Source organism: Primulina tabacum, chromosome 1 (genome assembly GCF_025594145.1).
Source record: "Primulina tabacum isolate GXHZ01 chromosome 1, ASM2559414v2, whole genome shotgun sequence".
Lineage (NCBI taxonomy): Eukaryota > Viridiplantae > Streptophyta > Magnoliopsida > Lamiales > Gesneriaceae > Primulina > Primulina tabacum.
In genome coordinates, this window is record NC_134550.1 from 12,351,736 (window position 1) to 12,376,200 (window position 24,465).

At 33.6% G+C, this 24,465-nt stretch overlaps 2 protein-coding genes and 1 non-coding gene across 3 annotated transcripts; all 3 read right to left on the reverse strand.

The window, feature by feature from the left end:
- Positions 1 to 344: 344 nt before the first annotated feature.
- On the reverse strand, positions 345 to 2,737 carry LOC142541711 (peroxidase 10-like). The gene is made up of 4 exons (XM_075648180.1): positions 2,343 to 2,737; positions 1,851 to 2,042; positions 1,575 to 1,740; positions 345 to 1,092 (listed from the first exon to the last, which is right to left on the reverse strand). Exons 1-4 carry the CDS (start codon positions 2,589 to 2,591, stop codon positions 683 to 685), a joined length of 1,017 nt encoding a protein of 338 aa, XP_075504295.1. The 5' UTR covers positions 2,592 to 2,737; the 3' UTR covers positions 345 to 682.
- Positions 2,738 to 4,014: 1,277 nt separating this feature from the next.
- Positions 4,015 to 4,088, reverse strand: TRNAI-AAU (transfer RNA isoleucine (anticodon AAU)). Its single transcript has one exon. It is a non-coding gene; the product is annotated as a tRNA-Ile (tRNA).
- A 13,301-nt stretch (positions 4,089 to 17,389) lies between these two features.
- On the reverse strand, positions 17,390 to 19,463 carry LOC142541720 (transcription factor HHO6-like). The gene is made up of 5 exons (XM_075648187.1): positions 19,088 to 19,463; positions 18,693 to 18,943; positions 18,403 to 18,586; positions 18,055 to 18,131; positions 17,390 to 17,959 (listed from the first exon to the last, which is right to left on the reverse strand). The coding sequence occupies exons 1-5, from the start codon at positions 19,317 to 19,319 to the stop codon at positions 17,687 to 17,689; spliced, it is 1,017 nt and encodes a 338-aa protein (XP_075504302.1). The 5' UTR covers positions 19,320 to 19,463; the 3' UTR covers positions 17,390 to 17,686.
- Between the last annotated feature and the right edge of the window lie 5,002 nt (positions 19,464 to 24,465).

A 24,465-nucleotide genomic window follows, 5' to 3' on the forward strand; every position in this document is an offset into this window, starting at 1 on the left:
CGAATAAAATAGCATGAAACAAAAATCGAAAATGAGGCAATGGAAAGGCATGCATCCAAATTAAGTGAAATAATAAAATAGAACAATAAATGGAACATCAATTCATCTGTTTAAGGCTACAAACAGATTATTACAAAAATAATATAACACAACGTCAAACTCAAAAAATAACAATAATAATATTAAAAATAATAATTAATAAACAATAAATTAAAAACAACTCACAATATGTGTTCATATTGTGACTACAAAAATAATAATAACACCACATCAAACATAAAGAATAACAATAATTATATAAAAACTAATAACTGACAATAAATTAAAGACAACTGACAACAACGTGAATACAGAACAACTCACAATATGGATACAAGAACAATATGGAAAATGCACAATTCAACTCACCATTTTTAGTAGAATATTAGATTTATTATACATTATAATCAAAATTAGAGCTTTGCTATTGCGGCACTTAGTAATAATTTGTCCCATATAGATGGGATGATCGTTTTATCACAAGGTACGATGGTTATTATATTACAAAATAAAACAAAATACGCTGACAAGGAAAGCATATTGTAGCCACCTTCTCCAATTACCAAAGTTGACACCTTCTCAATCAGCCAAAGCTGAGATTTTGTGTTTTTTAAGGTTTATCTTCTATTTTCCACCTCTGAAACTAGTTTACAGAACCACATTTCTTCCTAATTTCTCCGGCTTGACCAGTAAGCACACCAATATTACCAAGTTTCATCATCGATGCAGCGAAATCCTTTGCGAAAAGAAACGGGTCTCTGCTATAATCCTTAACCAGTGCAGCAGTCTTCGGATCTCCAAGTAAAGCTTGATCAGATTCGAGCAGGCCAGTGTTATTGACAAGGTTCTTGAAATACAGGTTGTCGAATCTGTATATGCTCTGAAAATCCAAAGGATTTAAGTTGCTGTTTGATTTAGCCACATTCGGGCAAGCACCTTGCAAGTTCGTTAGAAATGAAGTATCAAGGGAAGGGTCCGGTTTTCCAGTGTTTTTGAAATCGAAGAGCCTCCTTTTGAAAGTGAAACACTGAGCAAAACCAATAGTATGGCCACCTGTGAAGTTAAAAGTTCAGATACTAGTACAGAACGAGACTACTGGTTTATTTAGGTAAAATTATGCTATGAAGCTAAAAAAAAATTGAAGGGAAAATAATTGTGTCAAGATTTGACTGATTACTGATATTAACATTATAACTCAAACATATAACTTAAATACGAGTATATCATCTGACATGTTGATTGCTTTCATCGGGAGAAACTGAGTATTTAAAGACTGCTTCAACTGAAATCGAAGAAGACTCTTTCTCCTGGATATATTAGCTGAAGCACATCCTACAGTACTAAAAGCCATATAAAATAGTGGTATAATCGTCCCGAAGCTTGCATCATTGCCTATTATAAGTGCAACATAGAGATTTTAGACTATATAAAAGACCAAGTGTCATGTTTCCATCACTGTCACGGAGATTATCAAAGGCAATTCATTGCCTATGTGGAGACTACAATATGTATCAGCAAACACGAAATTAAATTACCTGACAGAACTACCATGTCTTTCATGTCAAGACCCTTTGCCACAAACTTGGCAGTGATTGCATCTAGATGTTCGAAAGGTGATGGCAACTGTTCGTTTGCTGATTTCTCGGCTGCAGTAAAACCATCCAGCCTACCTAATGAAACAGGCCAAAAAGGACCTCCTGACTGCACAAATTAGATACATGAATACAAGAGCAGAAGACATATATCAGGTCCAATTTACCCAGTATTATTAAAACTATATGAAGAACAAGCACGGTATGATTGTGGCTTACCTGAAAAACGGCATCTCTAGCCGCTAGAGTCAATATGTCTACGCAGGATACTGTTGAGGGGCAACATTTTTCTAACTCAGCCTTTATGTTGTCAATAACGTCAAATCCTCTAACAGAATTCCGGTTGGGTCCAGCGTTCTTTTCCCCCTTGAATTCTTTAGTGTCATCCAGAAGCACAGAACCTTCACATCCCTACAAAGAGCACATAGCAACTCCATAAACATCAAGAAATGCAGTCCTTCCATGTTTAAACTTAAAATCCATATCAGTTTTATCAGGCCATATGCTCATGGACAGCGCGACAAAACTGAGCATAACGGGATTCATTATTGACTATCTTGCATCATTCTTCACTCTAAGAAGACAACTGACCCAAGTTACTAGACGAGTTCAGTGCATAATTTTGTAAGACCGCTTACTACTCTCATCACATGGTCATTGTGTTTATTAAAACAAACAAGTCAGATAACAAGTTATTAGAAGAATTATTACGTCTACGAAACAATCATGGAAGTGTAACCGGAGGAGGGAAGCACCGATTCTGTTGTCATTTTGGAATGCAGCCCAAACACCACGACTCACTATCATGGCCAATTGAGGGCAAGATCTAGCATAGAAATTGTAACTAAGAGGTCCATCAGATTTTCCATAATACAGAGCATCGGGTTGCGAACGTATCAAGAACATTGACGAAAAGACGATAAAGAAGAAAGAAGAAGGATTGAAGGTTTTACAATCCATTACTCAATTTAATGGTCACTAATCATGGAAAATATTCAATTTATAGCAAGAAAATGGGATTATTCAAGAGAACTCATTGGCGAGCATGGAGAGTGGTGATCCCACTACATTCTCAATTACCTAGTTGACATGTCTGTCATCATAGAACTGCATGCATCAAAATAAAGAAGATAAAAACTGCATCATACACCACTTAATAGTTCTTAATTATTTACATGTTATTATTGAATTTTAACTTTTTGAAAAACACAAGTAAAAAGAATATTCTTAAGTAATGTGACCTTGTACCCCTAGATACTTCACAACTAGATGCTTTCATTTTGCTTAAGCATCTTAACAAATTAAAAGGAATAATTGCGAGATGTATAACTATCCTTGCTGCCAAATGTTCCATCTTTATGAAGTTTACTCGAAAGCTAGACTACACTTCAATTGTAGAGAAATGTGGAATCATTTTTACTGTGGGTCAAAGCGCGAAGTATGACTAAGCGTCACGGCCACGCTTCAAGTTTTACAAGCTTAAGCTAGTTTAGTAGGAGATTAAGCATGAAAAACGATTTTAATTTTTACTATAGTTTTACTTATATCAAGTTAATCAATAAATTAAATAACACATAAAGACACGAATAAATACATAAATTTTCAAGAATAGCTTTTCAAAAGGGAAAGATGCACTTAATCACTACATTTTATAAGCATGTGTTATAAGAAATCCACAAATTTTATAATCCATAGCCGCAACAACTCTCCTTTAATTCGAGCAATATCAATCGGAGACACCTCAGTTCTAACTATATTCAACAAGTGGAAATCACATGTGTCGAGTAACGATTCGGCCTATCGTGAACTGAAACATGGTACGGTAGAAGCACTAATGTGCTTCGTGACAACGCAGATGTTGTAAGAATTTTGACAAAAGGCTGCACCAGTTTTCATTCATTAATCACCGCTAGTGTTCGAGTGCTTAACCAAGATAAGGATTACATCACAGAAACTGGTAAAAAGATATGGTCACAACATTATAATTTAATGCAAATTATCAAGGCACAAAGATTAAAATACATACGCAGTAAGGAATGAGTACAATGGCGGTGCTAAACAAAAATTCTAAACTTTCCCAGCAAAAGTTGAGGAAAATTCTTCGTCTAAAAATAATTTCGTGTCAAGAATTTGAACTTGCCGAAGAACGAAATCATCCCCAATTCCCCATCCTCCGTCAGCTTCCCTGAACTCCCAAAGATTCTGAAAACCCCACATTTTGCATAATCAATCATGATTTGTAACAAATAATCAAAAAAGTTCGATTAATTCCCTCAAAAAATTAGGATCGCCATTGATGGAAATTTTTATGAAAAAATGAATGCCCATAAAATCAAACAACGAGGAAATATATATTTAAAAAATATAAAAAGTGAAAAGTCGTTGGCCTATGCAGGTCTCGAACCTGCGACCTTCGCGTTATTAGCACGACGCTCTAACCAACTGAGCTAATAGGCCTCTATGCCTTGATACGCTTTACCAAATATACTTAATCTATTTTAAACTAATTTTTGAGAATAATATTCAAAATTATTGGCATGGGCCCGAACCCACCAAAGAAGGACAAACATCAGCTCGATATTTTATATTTTGTTTGAAAAAATTTAAAATTCATATTTCCAAATATATTAAATCTAAACACTCAGCAATTCTTGAATTTTGTAGAGATTTAGATAATATTATTATTATACACACAGGAAAATCTCTATCGGTAGTAAATAACTAATACAAATTAGCAAATAGAAAATAAAATCAAGTTATGTGTCAAAAGTTGACCCGATACATTTCAAAATTTTGGCAATTTTTTCCATGTAATTTAGGCTAAAAAAACACACCAAAATCATCATTGTATGCTATAAATTTCGTGTGTCTTAAGTTAAGCAATTCCAGAAAAATATTCACATCTCTCTTTGGATATCCAGAAAACCTTAAGGGAGCGTTTGGTACGCGTGATTAGGCGGGATTATTTTTTTTATCCTGCCTAGTCAGCTGTTTGGTACGCGTGATTATTTAACCAAGTCAATCCCTCCTATGAATGATTAGGTTATATTAAGTAGGTTAAAATAATACCTCCTCACCCCCTAGGATTATTTATCCAACTCTTAATACCTCATATTTTTTCAATTTTACCCTTCTCTTATATTCAAACTCACCACCACTTCCCGACCGACCGCCGCCGGCCGACCGCCGCCGGCGCCGACCATTTTCGGCGCCGACCGATTTTTCCAGCCGGGCGTTTCCGGCCGCCGCCCCCGTCAGCTGTTTCCGGCCGGCCGTCGCCGCCCCCGTCAGCTGTTTCCGGCCGGCCGTCGCCGCCGCCGCGCAGGGAAAGGGCAATTTTGTCTTTTCATCAAAAAATTCAAAATTATCCTACACTTAAAAATCTTACCAAACATAATATTATTTTACACCATATATTACAATCCTACCACAATCATTTTTTTTATCATTTACATAATAATCATTAGTTTATCTTATCCTTCCAACCAAACGTAGCCTAAGAACATTAGGTGTCGAAAAATCAAAAACAATTTCTCAAGAAAAATTCAAAACCGAATAAATCTGTGAAAGTATTTTTACCAAAACCTTCATTTACAAGGTGAATGTCTATGCATCTATTTTATAACTTTGCACACGGTTTCTGTTTTTTTTTTTTTTTTTTTGAAAGGTAAGCTTGTAATTATATTAAGATAAATCGTTCTTTACAAACTCGACCAACCAATAAGAAAAATCGTCATTCAAGCAAACAAAGGGTAAAGGAGATGACAGAGAAAATTTAGCCAAATTATGAGCAACTATATTACACAACCTAGGCTCATAAACTATTCCAGAGATAAATGGGGCTTGCACCAGAATGTTGATATCAGACGCACATGCTCCAACATAACCCAGATCATCTTGTACGGCATTGACTACTTGCACTGCCAGTACAGAATCAGAAACGACCAGAACATCTCGAAAATTCTTTTCATAAACCAATTTAATTCCTTCACGAATTGCCAGTAACTCACCATGGGCAACAAACAGAGGTTGAGAAATCTAGTTCCCAAATGCTAGCAATAATCACCCTTGACAATCTCGAAGGACACCAGCTATGCTGTATTGACTGGAATTATCATTAATACAAGCATCAACATTGAGTTTAAAGGTACCTGCATCTGGTGTCATCCATCTCCTGTCTTCCAGTACACTATGAGCAGAAACCGCCTGTTGATCAAGAGCCTTAGCTTTCTGAAAGTCTGTAAAAAATGTTAAGCTCCAAGAGACATGCACTGCCATACTGGTTCTGCTGTCATCATGGATCAGATTTTGGTTTCATTTCCAGATTGCCCAAGTTTGAATAGCAAATTTTTCAAACTCAACCTTCGATAATTTATCCCTCATCAAAATACAAAAATCAATAGTACTGCTCCTTTTTCCCAAACTGATGACTTGATAGATATCAGAATTTTTCCATATTGCCTTAGATGTATAGCAAAAAAATAAAGAGTGGCATGTTGTGTCTTGTGTGTTGAAGCAAAGCACACATGCGCCAGAGGTCGGAAAATGATGCCTTTGGAGATTGAGATTTGTTGGTATAATATCATAGGAAATATGCCACCAGAAAATACGCACCTTCGGCGGAATAGAAAGGCCCCACAAGAATGTCCACCAAGATTGCAACATGAGGGCCGATTGGTGTTTCGGTTGATCAAATAATCCTCGTTTTAGGCGATATCCATTACGTACCGAATATTTCCCTTTCTTATCAAATCTCCAGAATCTCGTGTCAAAACAAAGCCTTGATGGTAGAGGGATCTTGAGAATCTCACCAGCTATCCATGGATTAAAGGTATTAAAAATTAGATCCACATCCCAAGATCCGTCCTTAATCAAGGAGTCCACAGTGGAATCATTACGGTCTATCCCCTCCACCACCCCTAAATTCGAGCCCACACCTGGTATCCATTTATCATCAAAAGTTCTTATTGACTTGCCATCACCAACCCTCCAAAAAAGACCCCTCCCTAGAAGCCCTTTATTCCAGAATATTGATCTCCAAATATAAGATGGGTTACTACACAAACCCGCCTCCAACACATCACCATGTTTAAAGTACCGCCCATTAAGTAGTCGAGAGGCTAAGGAATCTAGAAATCTAACCAATCTCAAAACTTGCTTCGCAAGAAGCGCCCGGTTAAAAACCTCCATTCTTCTGAAACCCATACCACCCTGTACTTTAGGCCTGCATAAAGAGTCCCATGACTTCCAGTGTATTTTCCTCTTCCCATTATCTATTCCCCACCAGAAGTTGGCACATTCCCTTTCAATTTCAAAACAAATAGCCTTGGGATTCGGAAGCAACTCATTGCATATGTTGGTATAGCCTGTATGATAGATTTAATCAAAGTCTCTTTGCCCCCGCTAGAGAAATATTTGTGTCCCCATCCCTGAATCCTCCGCACAACTCTTTTCACAAGATACTGGAACTGTAGACGCTTGCTATGCAGAGATACAGTGGGGAGGCCCAAGTAGATCTCATGCCTCTGAACAATAGGAATCGTGAGCGTAGATTTAATTAGTCTACATTAACATCGGATGGGTATTGGGGCTAAAAGAGAGAGCCGACTTTTCATTGTTAATCATCTGGCCCGAAGCTCGTTCATAGAGGTATAAGAACTCTTTAACCCGAGCCCATCTTCCAAGGTGGCTCTGAAAAAAATAAGGCTATCATCTGCAAAAAAAATGTGAGATACTACCGGACAAGTTGAAGCAATCCTAACTCCTCGAATCAGCCCCCTAGACTCGTAAGTGGTGAAGAGTCTAGATAGGCCATGTGCGCATAATACGAACAGGTAAGGCGACATAGGGTCACCCTGCCGAAGTCCACGGCTAGTAGTGATAGGCCCAACAACTTCTTGATTAATCCTGAAGAAATATCTCACTGTCCGCACACACCTCATTATCTTATCAATCCACTCTGTTGCAAAACCCAATCTAATCGTCAGAGCCTGTAAGAAATCTCAATACACTCGATCGTACGATTTACTCATTTCAAGTTTAAGCGCTGCATAACCAACCCGACCTAATTTTCTTTTACGCATCCAATTGATAACATCATACCCCACAATGATATTATCTGAGATCATCCTGCCAGGGACAAAATCACTCTGGAATTTGTCAATCAGTTTTGCCATAACCAGTTTAAGACGATTAGTAAGAGCACGAGACACAATCTTGTAACAGGACGTTACAAAGGCTAATTGGACTGAATTCTTTCATAAGCACATGATCAGATATTTTTGGTATCAAAGTTACTATAGTATCATTCAAGTGATCAATAGGAGCCCCTACATTAAGAACATGGAGAACGGCACCTGTAACATCATCACCTACAATATTCCAAATTTTTTTGTAAAATAGAGGAGACATACCATCAATACCTGGTGCTATGTCTTGGTTCATATCGAATAGGGCTTTTCGGACATCCAAGGTCATAAATGGAGCACAAAGGGCTGAGTTCATAAGATCATCCACGACCGGAGATAAGATGTTTAAGACATGATTCATTTCCGCAGCAGTAGGTGAACTAGATGTGAATAGGTTGTTGAAATAATCGAGAACAATATCTGCCATTCCCTTACTATCTGAACATCAATCTCCATGAGAAGAAACCAAACCATTGATGGCATTCTGTGCCTGACGCCTAGATTCAGAGATGTGAAAATACCGGGAATTCCGATCACCATCCTTAAGCCATAATGCTCTACTATGTTGCTTCCAGTACATCTCATCTTGGGTAGCAAGTTTTTCGACTTCAGTTTCAAGCTCCTGAATCTGTGCAATAGATGATCTCCAATTCCAGCTTTGTCGAAGATTATGTAGTTTCGAACGCTTGTCCAAAAGCTGTGTGGAGGTGCACTTAAATCGGTCATTAGCCCAGATTCAAAGCGCACTCTAGCAACTCAAAATGCAACCCTGTATTGTTCCAGAGCATGTATCTGCTCCCCAGCCTGCTTCAACTACCTCACCACAATCTTCCTCACAAAGCCAATATTTCTCAAATCGGAAAGTATCCCGCTTCTTCCAATCCCGTTCCTGAGACTGAGAATGGATCCCATTCAGATGTAGGCAAAGGGGTCGATGATCTGAATGATAGAAGTCAAGCGATGAAATTTGTGCGGCCGGATAAAGTAATCTCCAACTAAGATTTCCCACATATCTATCAAGTTGCTCAAAAATAATGTTGTCCAGTGATCGTCTATTCACCCAAGTAAATAAATCCCCATGACAATGCAGGTTTTGGAGATCACAAAGTTCAAGAGTATCACGAAATGCTTGCATTCTATGAGAGGCTCTTCTAATACCTCCCAAATTTTCATTGTCAAAACAAATCTCGTTGAAGTCACCACCTACTAACCATGGCAAATCAAGAAATTCATGCAAACCTTTGAGATGCAAGAGAAGGTCCCAAGAAAAATGTCGGAGGGCAGCTTCTGGCTGCCCATAGAAACCTGTAAATCTCCAAATTCTATCATCAGCAGTTATAACACAATCTATATGTCCAACAGAAAAGGACTTAATGAAGATATCAAGGGGGTCCCTCCAGAGTAGAGCAAGACCTCCGTTTTTTCCATGACAATCCACCACAAAACAACCTTTAAAACCCAATGAAGTCGTCCAATGCTTGCATCGTGACTCTCTTGTTTTTGTCTCACTCAAAAATAAGAGAGTTGGGCTCTTATCGGCTACAAGTCGCCGCAGTTCCCGGAATGCTCGGGGGTTCCCAAGCCCTCGAACATTCCAAATTATAATATTCATAAGCAACCGCCGCCAATTTATCCGTGGCACTAGGATCAATCCAGCCCAATTTTACCTTTTTTTTCATTGGACTTGTGTGCTCCTGTGATACAGTGTCCTCCTCAGAAACATCTATATAGCCATTGAGGGAGGAAGCTGTGTTGTCCATAATCTGATCCTTACCTACATCTCGTGTCCTGTGTTTCCATTGCTTTGACCCACCAGCTGTTAGGCTCGGTGATATTGTGTTCTTTCCATATGGTTTTTCCAGGAGTGGGACATGCTCGTGGACCATCAATTGGGTTTTATCCATACTGCTCGCAGACCGTTTTCCAATACTACAAGGGCCTGACTTTCTAATTCCATAATGTCTTTGTCTGTTTGCTCATGGTTTTCGGTTTCAGCATTCGATGGACTATCTGGTGGTGTATAAGATGTTTTCTCAGCACCAGAAGAGCTTTTCCTGGAACCACCAATGTGAGTGGATGCATGCAGCCAGATCCCAAAAGCAAGTATGGTTCTATCAGTCTCCTTGTCATCACAGTCTCGGATCGTATGCCCAAATCTCCCACAGACATAGCAGAAATCTGGCAATCGCTCATAAACTAGTAGAACAATAATGTCTTCCTCTTCTCCTGAATCCACTTCCTCCACTCTGCCAATGTGTCGACCGACTTTGGTCAACAGTTCTTCTTGCATAAAGGCTAGTGGCAGATTATGGCATTGAACCCAAATTCCTATCTCATCAAAAACAATATCATTAGATTTTTCCAACCCATTTGTTCCTTGAAAATCACCAGGCTTCTAAAGAAATTCCATGGCCCATCCGTAAGTGCCCTATTCCTGTCTCTCTGGGATACAAAATCACAAACAAATGTATTGTCTCCCATAGCCTGAATATGTACCTTCCTTGTCGCTTGGAGAATGTGTGGCATTTGTTGACGAAACGCTTTTCTGTTAATAGCTTTTGGTGATAGAATCTTTGCTACCAAACAATTAGCCAAACGTTCATGTCCAACTCGCGTTTCTGAATCATCTAAAAAGATGGTGTCGCTCTTCCTTTGGAGCAGAGAGTTTCAACTCTACGACCAGACGAGAAATCTCATCTGGATCCATAACCTATGTGACAACCCAACGTTCAATTCAAGAACAGGTGAATGAACGGAGCAATCCCGCACAACGCAGATTCCCAGCCCTAAGAGTCGAAGAACCCTAGGAGAAAAACAATAGCCGACCTTGACTAATTCTATTTTTGGCACAAGTGACTACGGTGTACAAAACGTATTACGGTTTCTGCTTTTAGATATAGAAGAAAAATTGTTATTCATGTTTTCTAGTTTATACCAATGTCTACCCGTTGCCAAAACGGCACCAAAAGTAGCCTTTTCCGCCAACTAAAAAATTGTGAAAAAAATTTCAAAAATACACATTTTGGGCACGATCAACCGGGATTTTCAAAAAACATTCAATATAAAAGTTTTAGAATGTGTCACGGGGTTCTAGCTAAAAATCTTAGCCACGCATGATGGCCTGAGCGCACCCACGCGACGGCATGCCACGTCATTTTTTAAAAATAACAATGGCAGAAGGTTTCTACACTGATTTTAGATTTTGATTACAAATTTAGAATTTTTCAGCTAGTGACTTATTATGAACTTTTAATGAAAATCAAAATTCTATCTTTTATTTTATTTTTTTGAAAGGTTTAAGATTTGCTTTTATGTTTACATTTTACTATGATATACATTTTTTTAACATAAGAATAAAAGAAAGTTGTTAATTTTATACTTAGTATATCAAAGTGTCAGCCATAGTCCCAAAAAGCCGTAGGTAACAGCTCTTTTCAGGCGACTAAACACCTTTGAAAACCATTGTGAAAATACGTATTTTGAGCTAATTCGGCTTTGAATTTTGAAAAACATTATTTTTCTTGTAAATCCTAAATTGGGTCTAAAATTAATATTGACAAAATTTCGAATTTAAACAAGTCAACTATCTAGTAACTTTATTAACACATAAAATATCACAAAATTTATGATAATAGAAAATATTGAAGCAATTGATATGATAAATCAAGCCATTACAAAAGTTGAAAGGTGGGGTTTTACTTCTGGATTTTTTCATATATATCTTTAATTTTTGGTTTTCAATTTGTTATTTATGGTAAAATTTGTACCAATTTATTCTTAGATATTGCATCATGTTGAAAGTTCACATTGTGTTTATCATATTATACTGTATGTTTGATATTGAAATAATGTTATTGATTCCGAGCATTCTTGAACTACTGTAAATGAATGAATGGTTTTTTAAAAAAAAAATTAGAGCCTCAGACATCAGTTTTCGTACTGAAAATTGAGTCTACTAGACAACTTGATTTTGGGCCGAAAATGTTAGTCCTTTGAATAACAATTTATCAACCCAACTATAAAGTTCTTCTGAACAATATGATTTCTGTCTGAAAATTTGAGTTCACACTTGCTCGTAAATGATCGATTGCATCAAATCTTATTTGAATATGTGGTAAAATGTGCAAATCAAATGTTGGTATGAGTAACTTTTTTAGCCCATGATATTCACTCTATAATCCAGTACAGTTATTGTATTTTTAGTGGTTTCACTTTTAAGTTATAGTATTTTACCGATTTTTCTCTCATGATACATCATATTGAATTATTATGCTTCTCTAGTATTGAGGCATCGGGTGCCATTGGGGTAAGAGGACCTATAGTGTACAAACAAATAATATAAATGGGAAAAAAAACATAGCTTTCAAACAGTGATCATATAAGATATTACAATTAATATGTATGACTTTTGTTTTTAATAAGTATATGTAAGACTTCGGAGGAGCAATAATTAACATAATCCATATTTTTGTTGAAAATAAGACTTGAATTATTGAATATTGAAAATAAAAGTGGTAAATATTGAAAATTTGTGTGTGATGATGTAAGTAATGATGTATTTTTTTGGACTATTTTCACAGAAATTCTATAAATAGGTCTCTCAATTTGTGAAAAAAACACAATTGAGTAGATAAAATTTTATAAAGTGTGTAGTTTAATATATTTTGTGAGTTTGAGATTTTTATTTTTTATCGAAAATTTTTACTTTTGACACGTTATCAGCACGATACTCGTAGGTTGGGTTCTCCATATTTTTCCAAGCTCCAAAACACACGAAAATGTAACAATATTCAAAAGTAAAAAATATTTATTTTACTGCTTATTTATTTTTATTGTGTATATATTTAATATATAATATCATGTTATTATATAAAAAGAGTTTATGACACCTCATTATAATAACGTGATGTGAATATATTATGACACTGCTTATATATTTTTTATTGAGCTACTGTTTATTTATTGTATAATATATTTGAATATTATCATGTTTTTATATAAAAAAGTCTATGACACCTCATTATAATAATGTGATGTGATTATGTTAGAACTTTTCAAATTCAAAATCTTAATTTTGATGTTAACAAAACTTGTTATTTTGTGTTACTAATGTTTTACCTTAGTGTGCAGATGCTAGGATCAGTTACGAGCTGTTTATATCGCAAACTGAAGACCCAACTGATCGCATAAACTGAATCGGGTGAACTGATACATCAAATGAATAGTTTAGCTGATTGTCCAGTTGATAGGTGGTTCAACAGGACAACCTCATAAGCCCGGCCAGTCGAAGGAGTGTTCAACTGATGAAGAAACCCAGCTGATCAGTTCAACTGAACGAGAGTGAAATTAGCTCAACTGATGAGTCAATTGATTTCACTAGCCCAACTGAAGATCAGTTCAGCTGACTAGTTGGGAGCGTCAGTTAAGAATCTTTCAGTTGTAGATGAAGACAAACTCATTCAGTGGATTCCAGGTATACACAAAGGTACAAAGCAATTATCCAGTCAAAGGACAATAATGGACGTTGCATCAGAGCATTAAAGACAAACATTTCAGAATGGCAGTCGAAAAGTCGAGACATAGAGTCCAAGGAACGAATTCAAGATGCAACGGGTACAATAATTGAGTCTCACTGTACGATCAGTTTTCCGCCTATATAAAGAGGAGATCAATGAAGACGAAAGATATAGAACAGAAAGAGACACAAGAACAACAATGCAAACACCAGTGAGAGTGTGGTAAAAAGAAAGGGCACGCTTATTGCATATCAGCTTTCAGAAACAATCAGCCGAGAGGGAACTATTATCAGTCATATCAGCTTAGTTTAAAAGCTTATTTTCCTCAGTGTGTGAGAACATCCTTGTTCAGTTCTCACACACGAACACACTCACCACCACCCAAATACAGTTTTGCACAAAGACGTTAAACTTGTGTATGTAGTCTTTCTCACATAGACGTTAAAGAAATGTTAGCTGGAAGGTGATGCCTTCAGTCTAGAATAGGAGTTCAGTTAGGCAGTGGATAAGTCCTAAGCTGAGTGGGTTTGTACAAGTAATTGTATAAATCAAAGTCTTCTAGTGGATACTACCCGAGGTGGTAGAAGGGATGACGTAGGAGCAGTTGAAGTCGCCGAACATCCATAAACATATCTTGTGTATTTAACTGATTAACTGCTGTTTTCAGACTGACTTGATCAGTTAGAGCATCCGTCAGTTCAGTTCTTGCCATAACTGAACTGATATATGCGACAACTGTTCCCCTGCTTTTCAGTTATTCAGTTTACATATGTTAAAATATTTTCTAATTTAACAGGCTTCTTCACGAAGGATTACTTCGAGTTTATTCCATTTGGTTTTTAATGCCTTCAAAGGCACCAGCACACGATCCTTCAGATTATTTCACTTTTTATATATTTTTATTGTGCTATATATTATATATATATTATAAATATATATATATATATATATATATATATATATATATATATATATAAATATATATATATTTGTATATGTATGTCAATAGGATTCATTGTTGAGCATCATGTTGCTCATTTACATACACAAAATGTATTAGCTGAATCATTGATTAAACGTCTACAACTGATTGCTAGATCAATGATTATGAAAACAAAACTCCTTGTTTCTATATTAGGACATGCAATTTTACATGCTGCTGCATTAATTCACATCAGACCAAGTGCATCTCATAAATACTCTCCAATGTAGCTTGTCTTTTGTAAAGAACCAGACATTTCTCATCTGAGAATTTTTGGATGTATGGTATATGTGCTTATTGCACCGCCGCAACGAACAAAAATGTGACCTCAAAGAAAGATCAGAATTTATGTTGGTTATGATAGTCCATCAATCATTCGATATCTTAAGCCTCAGACAGGCGACATGTTTACAACACGTTTTGCTGATTGTCATTTTAATGATGAAATCTTTCCATTGTTAGGAAGATAAAAGAAATATATCGAAAATAAAATTACATGATATACATCATCATTGTTACATCTGGATCCAATAACTAAACAATGTGAAAAAGATGTACAACAAATTATGCACTTGCAAAGAATAGAAAATCAAATACCAGATACATTTGCAGACACAAAAGGGGTAACTAAATCATATATACATGTTGTGAATGCCCCTGCTCGAATTGAAATTCCAAAGAAAAAAATTGAAGACACTCATGATGCCACAAAATGATTGAAGCGTGGAAGGCCAATTGGTACCAAGGATAAAAATCATCGAAAAAAAAATGCATAAAGAAACACGATGATCATAAAATAGAGAATGATATTCTGGCAGAAACACATGATGATGAAATTGTTCTGTTAGAACTACAAAATGACGAAAATCGTGAAATATCTATCAATTATATTAATACTGGAAAAATATGGAATCGAAAATATATGAAAGAAATTGATGAGATATTTTCTTACAATGTGACATTTGACATCATAAATGACAATGAAGATCTTGAACCAAAATCTTTTGGTGAATGTAAAATCGACAGGACCTGATAAAATGAAAAGATATCATCCAGGTTGAATTGGATTCGTTAAACATATATATATACCTTGAAAAAACAAAGTATTGTCTTGGTTTGTAAATTGAACAAAAAGAATATGGAATATTTGTTCACCAGTTAAATTATACAGAAAAGGTCCTTAAACGTTTTAATATGGATAAATCAAATCATTTAAGTACTCCAATGGTTGTTAGATCATTAAACATAAAAAGTATCAATTCCGTCTATGTGAAGATGATGGAGTTATTCTTGGTCCAGAAGTACCATATCTAAGTGTTATTGGTTCCCTTATGTATCTTGCAAATTGCACAATACCTGATATATCTTTTGTTGTAAATTTATTGGTAAGATTTAGCTCATATCCAACAAAAAGACACTGGAACAAAATTAAACATATATTCATTTATCTACGATGAACGACAAACTTGAGACTTTTTTATTCAAAAGATACCAATCAAAGCATAATCGGTTATGCTGATGCTGGGTATTTATTTGATCAACACAAGGCACGTTCCCAAACTGGATATGTATTTACTCGTGGAGGCACTGAAATTTCTTAGCGTTCACAGAAACAAACACTCGTAACAACTTCATCAAATTACGCCGAGATTATTGCACTACATGAAGCAAGTCGTGGATGTGTGTGGCTAAAATCAATGTAACAACTTCATCAAATTACGCCGAGATTATTGCACTACATAAAGCAAGTCGTGGATGTGTGTGGCTAAAATCAATGACTGAACATATCCAAATCTCATGCGAATTATCATTCAACAAGAAGACTGTGACATTATATGAAGATAATTCTGCATGTGTTACTTAAATTAAAGAAGGATACATAAAAACCGACAGAACTAAACATATTCCCCCTAAGTTCTTCGCATTCACCCAAGAGCTTGAGAAGAATAAAGATATCGATATTTGTTACTTTCAACCAATTGAAAACTCATCAGATCTCTTCACAAAGGCACTTCCTACGACAATATTCAGAAAGCATATATATAATATTGGGATGCGCAATCTACGAAATTGTGAAGAATCGTTCGTGTTAACACGAGAGGGAGTTTACGTGACTACACTATTTTTTCATTGCTATGGTTTTTATCCTAATGGGTTATTCCTGGTAAGATTTTTAACGAGACAGTATAAAAACACGAAATGAAGACAATCATTGTATAATGATCATCATCACAAGGGGGAGTATTGAAAATAAGAGTTGAATTATTGAATGCTGAAAATAAGAGTTGTAAATATTGAAAATTAGTGTGTGATGTATGTAATTATGTATTTTTTTGGATTATTTTCAAAGAAATTCTATAAATAAGTCTCTCAATTCGTTAAGAAAAACACAATCAAGTAGACAAAATTTTATAAAATGTGTAGTTTAATATATTTTGTGAGTTTGAGATTTTTATTTTAACGTAAATTTATATTTTTAACAATTCTATCTCACTTATAAAATTTTAGAATTGATTTAGTAGAATTAAATCTGGTCAAGTATCACTTCATACTACTAATAATTTTTTTTTAAAAAAAATCAATTATGATTGTTCGAGACATGCCTCGTGCATTTTTACGATTAATCTTATCCTAGTAATATTAAAAGAGTGGCTATTGAATGGATACGTTGAAATCTATACTATATATAAATGTTGGCCAATAAAATACAGAAGTTCGTGGGCCCTAAAACAGTAAAAAGCAAAAAAAATGTATATAAAAAACTAAAATTATTCCATCGAATTAAAAAATATATACTTAATTTATAATATGTTCTAACTTGTTCTTGAAAATATATATATATGTTCTAATCTGTCTAATACTAAGCATCTCAATTTAAAATTTTCTATAATATTTAAAATTATATAGAATAACACCATAATCTATATCTATATATAATATATTAAATGATTGAATTAATTAAAAAAATATTGGAGAAGACGTACAATTTAAGGGTCGTTTCTCAATAGAAGTGGACCATCATCTATCCTTGTGCTAGATAGACAAGAACTAATAATACGAAATCTTATCCGATCTCAAGAAAAAAGACATCTTCCATTTCTCTGTCTTCTACGCAACATCAACATATACAAAAAACAATAACAAAAAAACAAAGTTTATCCATTATTATCATATGTGAAAAGTTCACAAGGAGAAATCTTTCAGTGAAAATGGCTTAAAAAATAACTCATGTTAGTTCATCAGTTCGAGATCTCAAAGTTCCATAAGCCGTAGGAATACTGGGTTCGACGAGTAAAATGTCGCGAGATTATAGAAAATAAGCCTTGAGTGGATATATACATATATAATCTGCAAAATTGGTGACACAATTTACCCAACACATCTCTGAAGTTGGCTCCTCCAGCTGTGGGTCTCTGATCTTTCATCGTCATCTTCTTCCACAATGGTATCCCTGCCGGTCGTGGTGGATGTACCATGAGAGGAACCCGTCAGCAGCGAAGGGCCGTGAGATGATCCGGATTGAGAACTGCTTAGTTTCAACAAGGATTCACCAAGTGGTTCTTGGGGCAACCTTAAACTTCCATAGCCAACAGGTTGGATATTGGACGAAGGAGTAGATTTTTTGGTGTGGATGCGATATTTCTGAGATGAAACAAGATCAAGAAACATAAGGATCGATTCTCCGAATCAACGAGATCGATAGAAAGAAGAAGGAAAACAGATGAGATCAAACGCACTTGAAGATGGCTCTTTACTTGATCGAGTGTGAGACCTTCGACTGCCATGTTTTCTCTTATCAACCTAGGTGTAGCAGCTGCCCAGAACACAACAAAATCCAATTAGACCGCAACAAAAATAACTCCTACATCAACATGACAAAGGTTCCTCCTTAAATTGGTGAAATCACAATACAGACTTAAGATGTCACGGTCCTTGTCCGCCTCTCATCAACTTCATAGATTTTGAATCTTTTTCGTTGAAAACTTAGGAATTCGATGATCCAAACACAGAGTAAACTACATCCAATTTTCCAACAAAGAATCTATAAAAATTCCTAGAAAAAGACAAGTTTTAAAAATCCGAACCTCCAGCACCCCCGAGCTTGAGCAAGGCTTCCACAAACCGGTGATGCAATTCAGGTGACCAACTTCTCCGCTGTTTCTTAGTATGCTGTTTATCCTCAGCCTTTAAATTTGAACCGAGAGATGATTCATTGTTCTCTTCTTTCATCATGATCTCTAATGCATGATTCATTTCTTCTTTAGCTCTCTGTTTACCCAAAAAAAATGAACATAAGAAACCCAAAAATACACACATCCCATGAATCATATAAAGATTTTTTGGTGAAATTTCAAGGTTTGGAACACCCTTCTACCTTTTTACTTTTATCTGGTTTTAACATCTGCTTGCTGTCATCGAAACCCAAATTTCCGAAATGGTGATTGTTGTTTAAGTTCCCCAACTGCAGAGAATTCTTCCAAGTCCTTTCATCATTGATATTTGTGAGAGTTTTCTCTTTTACACTTTCAACTTCTTCATCTTTCTTCAATGGTATGAATTCTTTCAACAATGGCTGCGTACTTGATCTTCTGCACTTCATTAACTCATCCTTCATCATCACAATTGCTGCAAGAACAGAAATAGAGAAAACACAAATCAAACTCTATCCAAATCCAAACAAAAACTCAAAATTATACATAATCTATCCAATCAAAGACAATTAAATTTCATAAAAGAAAAAAAGGAACGAAGATTTGGGAAACAATCCACCATCGTTCAAAAGGAGCATGCAAAAAGGGAGCTCTCTTTTAAACCCATAGATCTTCTTCATCTCATCTTGCAACCTAATAACAAATTCATCGAGCTTCGAAATCTTCTCGGACACACTACAAATCCTCGAAACATCTTCAAGAAACTTCCTGATTGGTTTTTGAACGAAATATCTCGATGACGACGGGCAATCCAAGCTGAGTTCTGGGCAAATTTTTGATCCCACACCCATATTTTCTGCAGATCTTTGATTCTCCGCAAATGGGCATGAATCTGGGGAGTGTAAATGGGTGAGATAAAATGGGAAAGAAAGGGCGAAGATTCTGCTGAACAACGACGAGTTTTGGCAGAAATGTCCGCTGAATGTGCTATTTATTACAAGAAGGAATAGGGGGGAAAACAAACTTTTTCAGGTTGTCGCATATTTCATTTCCTTTATTTTTTTTTTCTTTGGTTTCTTTCTTTTTTCTTAAAATTAAATATTAATAAAACATATATATTTCAGAAATTTTTGTAAGAATTATGAAAAATTCATTTTCGAAGAATTATTTTAAGAAAAAATACATATGTGGTTTTTCAATTGTTTTATTATTTCACTAAGAAAAAAACATATTTGGCTATTTTATATATTTCAATTTCAATTACTTGTGCACGGAATAATAACGAATTTTAAGTTTTCGAAGCCGAAATAATAGATTATACGCCATTGATCTAATTAAAATATTCTATATGTTATCTCTAAAACAGCCTGGATTGTTCTTGCGTATTCAATGTACATCTTCAACCCAATATATAATGAATTTATCAAAAAAAAATGTTTGGATTTGTTATTTTAGTCTTGTATTGTTCAAACAATATATCTTTTATGAGACAGTCTTATAGATTTTTATTAGTTAGACGAGTTAATTATGTCCATATTTACAATAAAAAGAAATATTTTTTTATAAATGACTCAAATAAAATATATATCTCGTAAAATTGACTTACAAGACAATATATGGGAAGTTTTTGTATTGTTAAAATATCGGTAAATTTCCAAAAAATACATCTGTCAATGTTTCAATTAAAATTCATTACCCAGCCATAATTTTTTAGAAATTGGTACATGACAGATCTATATATTTAGTTTTAACTACTCATAAAACAAACTTTACATTTTTACCCTTTATTATTTAAATAAATATATTATTTTATCCACGAAAATTATATTATTTTTCTCCATTTAAAATATAATTTTAACAAAATATTGTTTCTCAATTATCATGTAATAAAAGTAAATACTTATTTTGACATACAAAGTACCTATTATGAGGTTTCAGATACTTGATTTTGCTCTTTGAATACTTCAAATATATAAGTAAATACTGTATTTTCGAACATTCACCATAAATTCAGTCATTGTTGGTCTTTTCATGAAAAATGCATTAGGATGACTTATTCATGTCATTTTATTTTATTTTAAAAAAAACATAGGTCATCACTCATCATGAAATAAGATTAAGTATTTATTTTGACCAACAAAATGCTTATTTTGGAGTTCCAAATGCTTGATTTTACTTTTTGAATACTCCAAATGTGTAAGAAAATACTGGATCTTCGAGCTATCACAATAAACTCAATAATTGTTGGTATTTTCATTAAAAATACATTAAGATGTCTTATTCATGTCATCTAATTTTTGAAAAAACACAGTTTCTCACTCATTGTTGAATTAGGAAAATTACTTATTTTGATCGATAAAATACCTATTTTCGGGTTCCAAATATTTGATTTGGCTATTTTAATACTTCAAATCTGTAAGAAAATACTTAAGTTTCAAGTAATATTAAGTGACTTTTGATTGTGTCATTTGTGAAGTTAAAATGTGATACTTAAATAGGTACAAAGAGTATCTAATTAGAGTATATAAATACATGATTTTACCTCGTAAATACTCATATCCAATTATTTGAGGATGCAAAAATATAATTTGAAGTTAATATTAAGTGACACCGATGATGATATTCGTGAAGCAAAAATGTGATACATAAATTAATACAAATAATTCATAATTCGAGTTCACAAACACTTGATTTTACCTTTTAAATACTCAAATTCGATTTAGTATGTCAAAATATATAATTTGAAGATAATATTGAATATTTTTTGATGATGAGATTTGTGAATAAAAAACGTGCTACCTAAATTAGTACAAATAGTACCTAATTTGATTTCATATATACTTGATTTTACCCTTTTAAGACTCAATTTTGATTATTTTGGGATATAAAAAAATATAGTTTCAAGTAATATTGAGTGACGTTTGATATGTCATTTGTGAAGTTAAAATCTGATACTTAAATTAGCACAAAAATTATCTAATTCGAGTCTACCAATATTTTATTTTACTCCTTAAATGAGAAATATTTTAATTTGAGTTTGCAAATACTTGATTTCGTAAATGAGATACTCAGAATATGTATTAAAATACTGGATATTCGAATAAGCAACGAAAGTTCATCAAGTGTTGGTATTTTTATGGAAGATACATTTAGATGACATATTCATCTCATTTAATAATTAAAACAAAACAAATTCTCAACTAAGCATGAAAATTTTAAAGTACTTAGTTTTACTTGAGAAGTACCTAATTTGAGTTTGCAAATACTTGATTTTGTAAATGAGATACCCACAATATGTATTAAAATACTGGATATTCGAATAAGCAATGTAAGTTCATCAAGTGTTGATATTTTTATGGAAGATACATTTAGATGACATATTCATCTCATTTAATAACTAAAAAAAAAATTTCTCAACTAAGAATGAAAATTTTAAAGTACTTAGTTTTACTTGAGAAGTATCTAATTTGAGTTTGCAAATACTTGGTTTTGTAAATGAGATACCCACAATATGTATTAAAATATTAGATATTCGAATAAGCAACGTAAGTTCATCAAGTATTGACATTTCCATGGAATAAGCATTTGGATGACATATTCACATCATTTAATATTTTTTCTGTAAAAGAAAAAACAAATTTCCAACTAAGCATAAAAATTTTAAAGTATTTGTTTTTATTTGTGAAGTACCTAATTTGATATTGCAAATATTTAATTTGTTACATGAGATACTCGTAATATGTAATAGAATACTGGATATTCGAATATGCATTGTAAGCTCACCAAGTATTTATCTTTCCTTGGAAGATGCATTTGGCTGATATATTCATCTCATTTAATATTTTTTTTTGTAAAAACAAACTAACTAACAAATTCTCAACTAAGTATTGAAATTTTAAAATACTTATTTTTACTTGAGAAGTATCTAATGTGATACCTAAATCAATACAAATAATGCCTAATAGAAGTCCACAAATACTTGATTTTACCATTTAAATACTCAAATTCGATTATTTGATGGTGTCAATATTGAGCTTTGAAGATGATAAGTAAGTCTGAGTGCTCAATTCGACGTTCGTATATAGGAGAATGTAAACGTTGTTTCGGTAACCTCTAAACATCGTTGATCTTGTGTATTTATAGAAGTCTTGAATCCAACGTCTATAAATAAAATGGCTTATTTGACTTCTGATAGGATCAGCTTTATTACCTAAAAAGATTCCTGACAAAAAGTTTCAGAACAATCAGTCTTGTTTCATACCACATTTGGTAAAACGTATTAAATGACTTTGTTCAGCACTAATGATGCATTTAATACTCGTACTTGGTAAAGTAACGACAACATTTATTATATGACCGATAGGTTCTGATTTAGCAAAAGTCAAGTTCTGCTTCTGTTTTTCTAAGCTGATAAGTACACGAAGAGTACTGCTTTGTTAAGGCGATACGAGAACTTTTGTTTTCATACTATCTTCTGGTTTACTAACGAGATATACTAGTTTTGACTATCATAATCACAATTAAATTAAGTCTATCAGAGAATTTGTTTTTTCCTTTTATAAAAAAATATTAAATGAGATGAATATGTCATCCAAATGCATTTTCCATAGAAAGACCAACACTTGGTGAACTTACGTTGGATATTCGAATATCCAGTATTCTATTACATATTATGAATATCTCATGTACCAAATCAAGTATTTGCAATATGAAATTATATACTTCTCAAGTAAAACTAAGTACTTTAAAATTTTCGTGCTTATTTAGGAATTTGTTTGTTTGGTTCTTTTTTACAAAAAAAATATTAAATGAGATAAATATGTCATCCAAACGAATCTTCCATAGAAAGCCAACACTTGATGAACTTACATTGCATATTCGAATATCCAGTATTCTATTACATATTATGAGTATCACATGTATCAAATCGAGTATTTGCAAACTCAAATTAAGTACTTCTAATTCAAATGCATATTCCATGGAAATACCAACACCAAGAGAATTTATGTTGTCTATTCGAATATCCAATATTTAATACATATTGTGATGATCTCATTTACGAAATCAAGTATTTTCCAACTCAAATTAGGTATTTCTCAAATAAAATTAAGTGCTTTAAAATTTTCATGCTTATTTGAGAATTTTTTTTACAAAAAATATATTAAATAAGATGAATATGTTATCCAAATGCATCTTCCATGAAAAGCCAACACTTGGTGAACTTACGTTGCATATTTGAATATTCAGTATTCTATTACATATTATGAGTATCTTCTATATAAAATCAAGTATTTACATACTCAAATTAGGTACTTATCATCCAAATGCATATTCCATGGAAATACCAACACTTGGACTCTTGGAGAACTTATGTTGCCTATTCGAATATCCAATATTTTAATACATATTGTGAGTATCTCATTTACGACATCAAGTATTTGCCAACTCAAATTAAGTACTTCTCAAGTAAAACTAAGTACTTTAAAATTTTCATGTTTATTAGAGAATTTTTTTTTTTACAAAAAAATATTAATTGAGATGAATATGTCATCCAAATGCATTTTTCATTGAAATACCAATACTTGGTGAATTTACGTTGTCTATTCGAATATTCAGTATTTTAATACATATTGTAAGTATTTCATTTACGAAATCAAGTATTTGCAAACTCAAATTAGGTATTTCTCAATTAAAACTAAGTACTTTAAAATTTACATGCTTAGTTTGGAAATTGATATTTTTTTCAAAAAAATATTAAATGAGATGAATATGTCATCCAAATACACCTTTCATTAAAAGACAAACAATGACTGAATTTATGGTGATCGTTCGAAGATCCAGTATTTTCTTACACATTTGGAGTATTTAAAATGCCAAATCAAGTATCTGAAACTTCAAAATAGATACTATATATGTCAAAATAAGTACTTAATCTTATTTCATGATGAGTGAAGAACTATATTTTTTTAAAAATAAAATGACATGAATAATTCATCA